The sequence below is a fragment of the Zootoca vivipara genome, chromosome 10 (assembly GCF_965207765.1).
Source record: "Zootoca vivipara chromosome 10, rZooViv2.hap1.1, whole genome shotgun sequence".
NCBI classification, from domain to species: Eukaryota; Metazoa; Chordata; class Lepidosauria; order Squamata; family Lacertidae; genus Zootoca; species Zootoca vivipara.
The window spans coordinates 59,579,473-59,592,223 of NC_142593.1; the positions used below are offsets into that span (position 1 = coordinate 59,579,473).

Genomic DNA, 12,751 nt, shown 5'->3' on the forward strand with positions numbered 1-12,751 from the left:
AAGTATTGAAGTGATTTACAAATGTATAGAACAGAAAGTTTCTGAATCACTTAAAACTACTTAGACCAAAACACAACATAGATGTCTTTACTTATAAGGTTATTTATTTACTAGTGTCATTCAGCCTGTTTAGAAAACGGGGGCTAGAAGATATGTGAGAGGAGCAGTGGGGCTGAGGCCTTCCCTCTCTCTCTAGAAATAAATAAATGCTTTTAATGATAAGACATAATGTTTAACTTGTGTACTAAGGGCAGCGGAGGTGCAGCCTTAGAACAGTTTAGTGCTGAAACTCTTTAAAAGATAAGGAGGAATGTTTTAGACAGGAGGGTTCAGTAACCGCAGTTACATTACATTAGCAATTACATTACATTAGCAATGCCTGATCACTTAATTCAGAATACATGGATAGAATCATAGTGCTGGGAGGGACTCCCAGGGTCATCTAGTCCAACCCCCTGCAATGCAGAATTCTTTTTGGCCAACGTGGGGCTCGAATCCTTGACCCCCTGAGATTAATGAGTATCATGCTTTAGTGAACTGATGGTGCACAGGGGAAGAATACAAATACTTCAGACGGCACTGCCTAGAAAACACCAATTCTCACGTTCTAGGAGAAGAGAGTCGGCGCCCTGCCCTCGCCCGGGAGTGCTGCTATCACCGAGGCACCTGTGACTAAGCCCAAAAGCGCAGATATCTCGTGTGGGACCCTCCCCCGAAAGACACAATATGAAATATTGGCTGGGGGGATGAGGGAAAGAGGGGGGCCAGCTGCGTCCCCCTTCTTGACGGGGCAGCGTCGCTCTCCGCAATCGCGTGAAAGGCTGTGTGACAGGGAGGAAACGACACCCTTTCATCCTCCCCACCCACCCCGTGAAAGCCAAGAACTGCGCGCTCTCACACACACACATGCACGCGCACACAAATATATCTGGATACACACAGGGTGTGAGGCACGCGTGTCGTGCTCCCTGTCGGGCGAACGCTGCTGCCTGTCCCCACTCACTCTCGCCCACTATCGCCTTCAGTCCTGCCGGCGCCATGACTTCCGCGTCCCTCTTCAGCTCCTGCTGCCCCAGAGGCCGCCACTTCTGCGTCTGCAGGCTCTGCTTCGGCATGGAGGGGCTGCCTGAGCGCACCTGCGCACGCAGGCTGGTTCAGATGGCCGGTATGGAGGCGGCATGGGAGCAGAGCATGCGGCGATGGGTGGGGGCGGGGAACGGCGGCAGGGACGCGAACGCACACGCTCCATTGCACGCTCGTGTCACAATCCCTCGCGGTCCCTTTCCCTCTTCCCCTCGCGCCGTTAGTCGGGAGGCGAGGCACGGAATGGCGGTTTGGAGGGGAAGCCGTTGAGAGAGAGAAGCAGAGGGGGGGGGAGCGCGTGCGTGCGTCCAGCCTCTGCGTCCAATCCCTGTGTCCGTGGGGCACATGCGCAGTAGCGCGGACACAGGGAAAACTGGACGCAGAGACACAGGGACTTTATTATATAGGATTTGCTATACAGTGATACCTTGGTTCTCAAACTTAATCCGTTCCGGAAGTCTGTTCCAAAACCAAAGCGTTCCAAAATCAAGGCACGCTTTCCCATAGAAAGTAATGTAAAATGGATTCATCCGTTCCAGACTTTTAAAAATCACTCCTAAAACAGGAATTTAACATGAATTTTACTATCTAACGAGACCATTGATCCATAAAAAGAAAACAATAAACAATGTACTGCAGTCACACAAGCAATCAACCAGTAGCTGAACTGGGTTCCACACAGTCACACACAAAAAAGTGCCGCCAAAACAAAAACGCAAAATAAATAGCAAAAACAGACAGACCTCAGCATAACCCTCAAAATGGAAGTGTGGCACTCAAAAGAGAAATGCACTCAAAACGGAGCATGTTTGGCTACCGAAAAAAGTTCGCAAACTGGAACACTTACTTCTAGGTTTGCAGTGTTTGGGTCCTAAGCTGTTTGAGTACCAAGGCGTTTGAGAACCAAGGTACCACTGTATAGTGTTCCAGGCAGGTTTCTACACAAGTTTCAGATCAGATGGTCCTTTTTAAAATAAGGACAAAAACTGATAGGGCAAAAACCTGCAAATGATACAACCACCATAAAACGCTAACAAAACTGACAACCTGAAACACATGAACTGACACATTACAGAACCTGGCATCATTTTATTTGCAAATCGAAATGTCTTCACTTGCTGGTGGAAGACAAATATGAAGCAGGAAAATCCAACCTTGGGGTGGGTTATACAATGCAGAGCATAATCTATCAGACTCGCCCTCAGCACTCAAGCACCCTCTCCAGTCTAACCACAATGAAGGAAGGAAGCATGCTTTTCTCAATTATTTGAGTGCAGCTGAAGGCACTTGGGAAGAAAGGGCTCCAGGAAGTGTGTAGAATCTGAGGTGCTTTCATGGTTCCTAGGATTGTGTCCTGAAACTCACAGGCAGTCAATTCACTTGGGCAAGTCTATCTTTCACACACCAGCAAGGAAAATTAACACTATGGATTCACAGAAGTTTCCAAGCCATCTTCACAGGTAGACCTGGTTAAGGATGCTACAATACTGTAATCTAACTAGGCAGGTAACAAGAATAGTAACAAGGTCCTGATTACAGCTTTTCTTTCCAACCAAAGCTAGTAAATGACACTCCCGGCTTCTACCACCAACTGTGAATTAAATAGCACAACAGTGCCCAGGAGCGCCCCCAAACTACAAACATCATTTTGAGGTCAAGAGTTATAAAGAGGAGAACCTTGTACAGAATCTCACCCCCCAACCCTACATTTCCCAGACCCGTTGGCCATCAACCACTTTGTCCTGGCTGGATTCATTTTATTGATCCTTAGCCAGCCCATAAGAACATTCAAGCACTCATTCAAAAGAAACCAACTGCTACTCCTGGATCAGATGCAAATACTAAATAGAGCTGGGCATGCGTCTGCTGGCAACAAAATCAATTTGGCTGGCTGTACCCTTTGGCCACTCAAATATATTAAACAGTGTTGAGCACAAGATAGGTCTTTGTGAAGCAATATTTCAGCAGCCAACCAATACCACCTTGTGAAGGGCTGTTGGAGAATGTGCCCTCAACTCCAGGAAATAAAATCTATCCATCTGTCGAGGTCAGAAGGGATCAATGATCACTTGTGACAAAAATCCCCACCAGGAGTGACCCCTCCCCCATCAATCTCAAGACCAATATTGCCCCACCAAGGCTACTCCAGTCTTTTTCCACAGCTTGGCATGAACCTCAGCTGATCTAAAAAGCATGATTCAGAATAGCAGTTTCCATGACCCACTAAGGAATATAACACAATAAAATTCAAAGCAGCAACCATTTATTGCACACTTACTCAAAATCCAATTAAAACTCTCATTAATTCAAGAAAATTGATGAACTTGATCTGGTGATATCAGCTTTTCAAAGTCTGATAGTCATTTACACCTCCAGGACCCCATCTGAGAGTCACCCTTGGGAGTTGCTTAACCCCTGCCCAATGCAGAGACAAAAGAGGCTTCTTCAAAACAGGGAGCATCGCGGTCTCTTCCCAGGAGGCTGGTCGTGCCACAAGACACTATATGATATTGCAGCATGAGTATGTCGACAAAATCCCGTCCTGGATTAACCCTCCTTTTCCCACAGCAACACTTAGCAGACTTCTCCAACCCAGTCCCTCCAGATATTTGGTCCACAACTTCCATCAGCCCCAGCCAGCATGGGCAATGGTCAGGGAAAATGGGAGATATAGTCCAAAAATCCCTGGAGGGCAGAAGGTTGTCCACAGAGGGGCAATTTGTTTAAAACAAGCAAGCAAAGAAACAGAGACAGGCAGCTGCAGAGCAAATGAACACATCACAGCAGTCAGAATACACCTCAGAGCCCGGGAGGACATTCCACTACTCTATGACCAGCGCAAACCTCAAAAAAATGATACCAGCTCAGTGACAGCTTGAAAAACCAACAACACAGGAAATTCTACTTACCACAGGCAGCCTGGACTGTAGCATTTGGAGATCATCATAACCATAAATCTGCTTGAAGACAGAGAGGAGGAGGAGGAAGAAGAGGGAGAAAATACAGAAAAGTTGTAAGGCAGCACTCCCAAGGAACCACTTAGATTGGCAAATTCTCAATCCAGGCTCATAAAGCAAGCAGCATTTTAAAACCACCAGGTTTTGTTATGTCAAATGCCATGCTGGTTGAACAGCATCCTTTGGAGGAACTGCTGCACTTTTTGAAGGATAGAGTTTGCTACCCTGGTGCTTTTGGCTAAACGAAAATGTAATTTGTAGTATTCAGCAGCAGCATCACATTCTCAAGTGCCAGCATTTATAGAGCTCATCCACACAGCCTTCTTATAACGCACACAACAACCCAGCGAGGTAGGTTAGCATGGTTGTATTTCTGTTGTAGATTGGGGGGAGGGGTTCTCAGGCTGAGAGAACATTGCTTTGAAATGGGGGAATGGGGAGCCCATCAACATCCAGAGAACTGCAACTCCCATCAGCTCCAGCCAGCATGGACAATGGTCAGGAATTCTTTTTTTTGGGGGGGGGGGTTAGTCCAGTAGCATCAGACTGGTTTTCTAGCCCTGGCTTAAGGCCCTCTTAAGCTTTGCTGCAGTTAACTCTAAAAGGGACAAAAAATGCAGGTACAGCAGGATCAGACAACGCATTCTGAATAAACCTGCAATTTTCCTCACTTCCTCTCTCCTCTCTCTCTCCCCCCCCCCCCGCCCTCCAATCAATTCCTGTATTGGACTTTTAACTTGTGGCTGTCTAAAGAAAGAGCCTATAGTGAAACCAAGACTCCCGCCTTCCTCCCAACATCAGTTCCAAGGCTATGGCTTGAAAGCAAAGCTATACACTTCTAAGATGCTTGTGAATGACTTTGTGAGACAACTGTTAGGGGACAACTGACAGTAAGAGCTGTTGAACAGTGGAGCGGACTCATAGCGTTGCAGATTTGGAAGGGACCTCAAGGACCATGGAGTCCAACCCCCTGCAATGCAGGGATCTCAACTAAGGCATCCCTGACAGATGGCCACCCTTCCTTGGAGGCTTTTAAGCAAAGGTTGGATGACGCTCTGTCAGGGATACTTTAGTTGAGATTCCTGCATTGCAGGGGATGTGGCTCGATGAACCTCAGTATCCCTTCCAACTCTTAAGATTCTATGAAACAAAAAGTCAGTTCAAAAACTGTTGCTCTACCCCAGATTAGATGTTAAGTCAATGGAAATTCAGGGGTCAAAGAAATAAGGGTTCTTGCTGGCTGGGCCCGGCAGGAGTTCCAATCCAAAACATCTGGAAGGCTCCAGGCTGGCAAAAGGGGTATCTTTCAGGTTCAGGGTGGGCCCAGGTGTGCATGCAAGCCAAGCAGTGCAACTCTTATTATCATCTTTAGAACTGAGCCACGGAACAAGACAGTGGTCCACAGATAGCCCATTCTACACAATCTGGCTGGGACGGACGGACGGACGGACGGACGGACGGACACACACACACACACACACACACACACACACACACTGCCCCAGAAGCCTGCAACATGGAGGTGGAAGCCAAGTTCATTTGCGGGAGGCACAAGGAAACCGCTTACTGGGTAGGCTGGCAGAAGTCCTCCAGGTCCAACAATATACTGGTTATGTAACAAGGGTGGTACACCTTGGGGCAGGTTGGGGGGTGCTTTGCCTGCAGAACCAAAAGACATGTTTTTATATATAATATATAAAATAAAAATACCAACAAAAAAGGAAGAAAAAGAGACACAAGTTTCGGGGTCTGAAATATGCTCTTTGGGCTCCTTCAGACGACGTGTTTACTCAGTATGCATCCCGATTTGCTTCCATGGAGGCAACTTTATATATCCAGTTCTTACTATTCTGATCTGAGGGTGGGGTGGTTTATATGTCAAAACAGCATTCATTCCGCATTCCTCCCAATTTGCTTGCTGGGTGTTTACACGTCTTCCTGTTTATTGTTCATCTATCCAATACTTTTCAATGTGTTTGCAAACAGTCAAAAGTGCAGAGCTTATCATAAGAATCTGCCCATGGTCCATCTTGCTCAGCTTTGTCTACACTTCAGGCAGCAGCTTCTTCAGGGTTCCAGGAAGGGGCTCCTTCAGGCTGCTGCCTTGGGTTCCACTCCTCCACCTTACTCCCATCCCCCTACCCCTGTTCTTCTGCCTCTTCCATCTTCCCATTGATGCCTTCTCCTGGACTGCAGCAGTCTCATTTCCTCCCCATTCTGTATGTTAGCCCATGTCCTCAACTTCTTGTCTTTGTCCGAGGAGGTAAACTCTCTGTGACTGGAATTCTATACTGTGCAGTAGTTTAATTCTGAGACCAGCAGGCACGACAAGAAAAGTTATTAAGAAGCAGTTTTCTTTGCTAGCCAGCTTTTTACACTTCCTTGGTGGGGAGAAAACAACAAGCTCTCTTGTCGGTTCCCTCAGCTTGTGATCTAAGCTCCCTCCAGACAAATCATGAGCTGTAATCAAGGTTTGTCCTATGATTTACAACTCACGTTCTCCAGGAAAGTTAAACCACCAGACTGAGTTTGCACAATACAGTACATTAAGCCAAACCAAAGTTTTGCTCAGTGTAGTGCTGTACTAGAACCACCAGGAACAATGTGGCTGTAATCTCCTCTCTGGGAACCCACATGCTCCCATGAAGCCATGGTTTGGCTGAACATAATGTGCAAAGCAGACCATTGTTTAAAATGGTAAGAGATGCACCCTTGCATGTTCTATTAAACTTAGCTAGGAAATATCAGTTCAATACTGCATTGGTAGAGCAGAGTCTCCACGGAGAGCATGCTTATGCTCAGGAAGGGACAACTACTCAGACAAAAGGATGCTAGAATCTTAAGGTAGACTCTCACAGCCATTTTCTATTCCTTTTGACATAGTAAAGTCTACCTACATCGACCTTGGCCACAAAACGTGTCCAAAAATAGACTGGCCAAACTCCTACCAGAGTTTGGAACGGTCCAACTGAGAACATTCCAATTTGGAAGGTCTTAATTTTTCCCCCACATTCCATTTCACTTCCCAGCACTTTGCAACTCTGTCCTGAAGGGGTTGGGAGAGCTAACTCGAAGGACAGAAAAAAGGGCTCTTCTCGCAGACAGTACAGTGGTACCTCTACTTATGAATTTAATGCGTTCCAAACGCACATTTGTAAGTAGAAAAAAATTGTAAGTCGAATCCCATAGGAATGCATTGGGAGGAAAAATTCGTAAGTAGAAAAAATCCTATCTAAAAATTCGTAAGTAGAAAAAAATCCTATCTAAACCGCATCCAAGATGGCGGACAGAGCTCCATTCGTAAGTAGAAACATTCGTAAGTAGAGTTATTCGTAAGTAGAGGTACCACTGTATAAGCAGGAGGGCTCAGTCAGAAAAGTGCAGAACTCATAATTTTCTGGAAGTGATACAAGTCCTATCTGGGAAAGTGTTTACTACCTGAGGGTAGCTGCGAGGTAATTCAATATTACTTAAACTGTTTTATTTAAACAACAACAACGAAGGGTTGGTAAATATGATCTGCCAAGTGTTTTAAGTGTTTTAAGACAGGGCAGGATGTAAATTTAAGCCAAGCCTGCAACTGTCTCCATCTAAAACAGGGGTGGGAAACCTGTGATGCTCCAGATTTTGATGGACTCCAACCTCCATGGGGCCCAGCCAACAAGGCCAACAGTCAGGGCTGGTGTGAGTTATAGTCCACAACAGTCTGTATAGCATGAGACTCTTGATCCCCACATTGGATGAAAGATTCCCTCATTGCAGGGGGTTGGGCTAGATGACTGTTGTAGCCCCTTCCAATTCTACAATTCCACGCTTCTAACGCCTGGAGGGCCACAGGTTTCCCACTGCTAAATAATAAAGATTGGCTCAATCAAGCTAACTGCCAGCCCAGCACCCTTGATAATTTATTGTGTTACCCATTCCTTGTGGAAACATTCAATTGAAACTTCTTGGTATGCAGATCTGACTCCTTACAATCCAAGAATTTAAAGGCTATCGGCACAATCCTAACCATGCCTGTTTAGAAGTAATCCAGAGGGTCTTACTTCCAAGGCCAGGATGGTTAGGACTGCAGCCTCTGAAGCTGTACAGTCAGTCCACGGCTGTCTCCTCTGACTGAAAGCAGCTTTCCAATGTCTTGGAGGATAGGAAGGTCTTTCCCAGTCCTGTCACTCAAGATACTTCAATGGGAAATGCCAGGAAAGATGATGAACCTTCGGGAGGCAATGCATGCGCCTGAGAAACAAGCTATACCCTCTCTCCCTGTAAGACTTAGCACAAGAGACCGTTAAGATCCCTTAGGATTGGTGAGGAGGTACTTCCTTGCCTCTTTTGCCAATGCACCCACCCACCGTTCCATTCCTGTTCTATGCACTCACAGGGAACATAGCCTGCTGGAACACAAACAGAACCTACTTGGCTAGACAAAAAGGCCAGGGTGGAGATCAGGGGAACTTCTGTTAAAAGAACTGTGAAAATCATACCCACAAAAATTTACACATTTCACTTTCCATGATTAAAATTTTCAGATAATTGGAAATGTTTTTGGCAAGGTTGAAGAAGAGGGAACACACTGACACTTTTCTGTTTTTTTCTTACAACCGGGGATGAGGGTGGGGAGAGATATATATAGACAAGGTAGCAAGTTAAATCCTTGGTAGAGGTTTCCCCCATCAAATATTCCCACGCGTTAAAAAGGCAGGCAACTTTTATTTTACAGGCCACTGTGCAAAGCATGCTGCAAAGGCGAAGTCTTTTAGAAAAGGCATAGAATTTCTCAACACAGTTTTTATAGCTGGACAAGAGGTGCTCAACAGGCAGACAAATGTCCTCTCTCGCTATATCCACACGATCTGTTAATATTGCGAACCTGAAGACACTAAGGGAGCTGCCCGCGTGGTGGGAGCCGGCAGAGAGACACTGGTCACATTCAGGCCAAGGCTGTTGGTAGAGTTGGCCATGCTGGAGACCGAAGAGGTGGTGGCCAAGGTTGAAGCAACGGAAAAGGTGGTGGAAGGCTGGAGCGCAGCAGAAGGCTGGAGCGCAGCGGAGTTCTCAACACTAGTGTGCTGGAAAGGAAAGACAAACGCACACACAAAGAAAGGGGGTTAAAGAGCAAGCAAAGGGGGCTGGCAGGCTGGAAAAAAATGCTAAACTGTGTAAGCAAGCAGCATGGGAAGCTGGAGAGGAGGGTCTTGTACTGCCACCCGAAAATCATTCTTAAAGTTCTATAGTACATTCTCCAATATATTATTATTATATTATTATAATAATTATATTATTATTATTATTTACTTAAATTTCTATAGCACCCTATATCACAGGGCAGTTATCAATATGAAAACACAAAAATACATACCATAATAACATAACAAAACAATACACCCCCAATACACAGTTTAAAAGGCCATGGACTATTTAATTAGCCAAAGGCCTGGGGGGAAAGGAATGTTTTTGCGTGGCACCTAAAGGTATATAATGAAGGTGCCAGGCAAGCCTCCCTGGAAGAACATTCCACAAATGGGGAGCCACCGCAGAAAAGGCCCCTTCTTGTGTTGCCACCCAGCACTTTGAACTGGGCCTGGAAACTAACTGGTAGCCAGTGCAGTTGGGCTAGGATTGGCATCATATGCTCAAACCATCTTGCTCCAGTGCACAATCTGACCACTGACTTCAGCACCAACAGAAGTTTCCGAACCATCTTCAGAGGCAACCCCATGCATAATGTGTTTCAGTAATCCAGAACATAGACAACTGAAGTTAGGTTGTCCCTGTCCAGATGGGGGCACAGCTGGGCCACTAGTTGAAGCTGATGGAAGGCACTCCATAACACTGAGGCCACCTGAGCCTTAAGCAACAGTAAAGGACCCAGAAGTACCCCAAGCTATGTACACGCTCTTTCAGAGGGAGTTGTAACCCCATCAAGAGCAGGCAACCTCCCAACCAGCCTGGGGAACTGCCCACTAACAGTGCCTCAGTCTTATTCTGGACTGAGCTTCAGTTTACTGGTTCTCATCCAGTACATAACTGAGGCAAGACACTGGTCCAGCATTTCCAGTGCCTCACCTGCAGATGTAAAGGAGAAGCAGAACTGTGTGTCATCAGCATACTGCTGACAATGTACTCCAAACCTCTGGATAACCCACTCAGAAGTTTCATGTAGATCAGGCATGTCCAACAGGTAGATCGATCATGATCGACCGGTAGATCACTGGACGTCTGCAGTATATCACTGGTAGATCATTGGCTCCTCCCAAAGAAGCTGAAAAACCCCAACCCCCCAAAAATGAGCCTTCCTCCTTCCTAAAAAAGCTCAACAACTTTGACCTGAACCCCCCAAAAGGGGGTACATCACTGCCAGTTTTGAACCCTGTGAGTAGATTGCAGTCTCTTGGGAGTTGGCCACCCCTGATGTAGATGTTAAACAGTATATTTTAATAACAGGGGGATTCTAGGATTTCTCACTTCTTGGTGACCGCCTACTGTGAAATATGAATCTAAAAGCTATTCAAGTGCCTGGGAGTTTTTACTTCAAGCACAAAGCAGATAACATCAGGATAAAGTTCTGCCAACTGCCACCAAAATTCTGCCATCATCATTTACAAGATTATAAATTCTCCATTGTCAGCTGGCACGCACAAGTGGATCTTGGAGGATATCTCCCCTACCAACACCATCTGCTGCTGCATCATCACCTTGGCTTCTTCTCCCAACTTTCAAGTAGCTTCCTTCTCCTATGCTGTGCCATTTCCCAATTTGATTATGGTGGAAGCTACCCAGCAGGCAAACCTCACTATCTTGAGGCACAGAGAAGGGGGGGAAATTATTCAGAACTAGTAGTTGTGGCAGGTAACAAGTGACAAAAAGATTGTGTAGCAGGGAAAGGATTCCTCACTCCAAGTCAAAAGGAAGACACCTGTTCCATTGCAAGAGAGCCTCATTTTAGTCAGGGGAGATAATTTAAGCTCTTGAAACATGCAAGGAACTTACCGTGTGTGATGTAGATGAAGACAGTGCTGAGGCAGATGAGAGGCTACTCTGATGATTTGAGAGAGAACTAGGAGGAAAACAAGTGTGAGGGATAAGATAACTGAGGGTCAGTTCACATCTGAGTACCTAGAGGGAAGGGAGAGACTGTCGTTTGGGGACCTATCTGGTTTCTTTCAAAACAACAATGACCAGCACTGGAGTGGTGGTTTAAGAGCTCTCTTGGTAGGTCACTGGGCAATTTTCACCATTAAAAGAAAGCCACCCACGTCTTATAACCTAAAGGCTAGACTTGTAAACCAGAAGCTTCAGCTGGTGCAAATATAGTTGGTCCCCACCTCCTGAAAGTTTGTTGGTCACCAGCACCACACAAACCCAGCATTTCCAGCAGCCTAACTGGCTTCCTTTTGGTAACCGGTGGTGGTGGGTGTGCCATGTGTCTGCATCGTTGTGCAACTTGGGCCTTTGGTGGAAGTGTGTCAAATAAAACTGGAGTAAGTTGGCCATGTGCAGGTTAAGGAGACAAAGGAGCACCATTTGTGTGTCTGCCTACCCACCCACCCACCTCCAATTCACGCCCACCCCATACCACCCTGCTGTACCTGCTTAACTGGGAGAGTGAGCTGCTGACCAAGTCATTTGACTGCGGCAAGCTGGGAAGTGCTGCTGTATGCGGTGGTGCCGAAGGTAGAAGCAAAGCTGTGGTGGCCGTGGTGCTAGGCAAGGAACAGCCTTTGGCGGGCAGGGCCGGAGGAGAGGTTTCTGTCTTAGAGGCTGGAATTGATGGAGTGGCTGAAATAAGTTGGGAAAAGCAATTCAGAGGAGCGGCCTGCTGCACAGCACAACCAAGCTGGCTGGGAGGGTGTATGTGCAAAATGGCACGCGCGTGAGAAAAAACATATATACAATCACTGGGCCGTAATGGCATTAGGAAAGCATCTCTGCGCACTGACAAATCCACACGGTTCTCATTATCCACACACCATGACCTGCGGCTGTACATCTACTCCTAAAAGTAATCCCTCTGCCACACCATGGTTCTCTCCCTCAGCCCATTCAGCTCCCCAACAAGCAAGTGTGGCTGTGTTATTTCAGCCAAGCGAAAAACCGCCAGGAGATCTGGAAGGGGCAAAGAGCAGAAAAAGAGATGATGCTGTGAGAGGTGGCATCTGTGAATGATGATCTATGCCAACAGCCAGCCAATGTAGTTTTCTCTATTGCGTGCAAACAAGCAAACTTCCAGGAATAGTCCATACAGGTTTACACAGGTTAAACACCAATAAAACCCAGCAACATCTTTTTAGAAATCGTTAAGAGCCGAGCTATCTTGTGTGATTCTGTATCTGTGCACAGATTTCCTGTACTCCAATGGACTTAAATCTGGCTTCTACAGCAGCATATTTACCACTGCATCCTTTAGAGAGGCTGAATTACCTTCTCCCTCAGTTAAGTATTTATCATCTCTAAAGTCCATACTGACAGCCTGGTCCTGGCAAATTCTACTGGCCAGGAAGGACAATTCAACAAGCAAGGGGTAGATCTCAGCCACCCAAGCAAATAAACAATCTATTCAGGCTGCAAATTATATAGAAGCATTCAAGTCCGCATTCTGAAGCACTCCAGTCCATATATCACAACCACAAATTTTGCCTCTAAGTGTCAAGTAGAATTATTTTAATGTGTTAATGTATAAATCTATGTTTTATTATGGCAAAATGTGTCTC

General features: G+C 46.1%; 1 protein-coding gene across 7 annotated transcripts in view; it reads right to left on the bottom strand.

The window, feature by feature from the left end:
* The window catches only part of UBAP2 (ubiquitin associated protein 2), a 77,473-nt gene that overhangs the window by 15,457 nt on the left and 49,265 nt on the right, over positions 1–12,751 (bottom strand). For 4 of the 7 annotated variants that reach the window (XM_088652739.1, XM_088652740.1, XM_088652741.1 and 1 more), the window contains 5 exons: positions 11,630–11,819; positions 11,031–11,097; positions 8,911–9,109; positions 5,608–5,699; positions 3,993–4,043 (listed from right to left, as the gene is read on the bottom strand). In XM_088652739.1, coding sequence (XP_088508865.1) covers positions 3,993–4,043; positions 5,608–5,699; positions 8,911–9,109; positions 11,031–11,097; positions 11,630–11,819 — 599 coding nt within the window. The remainder of the gene's footprint in view (positions 1–3,992; positions 4,044–5,607; positions 5,700–8,910; positions 9,110–11,030; positions 11,098–11,629; positions 11,820–12,751) is intronic. The other 3 variants (XM_088652742.1, XM_088652743.1, XM_088652745.1) reach the window with 1 other exon arrangement.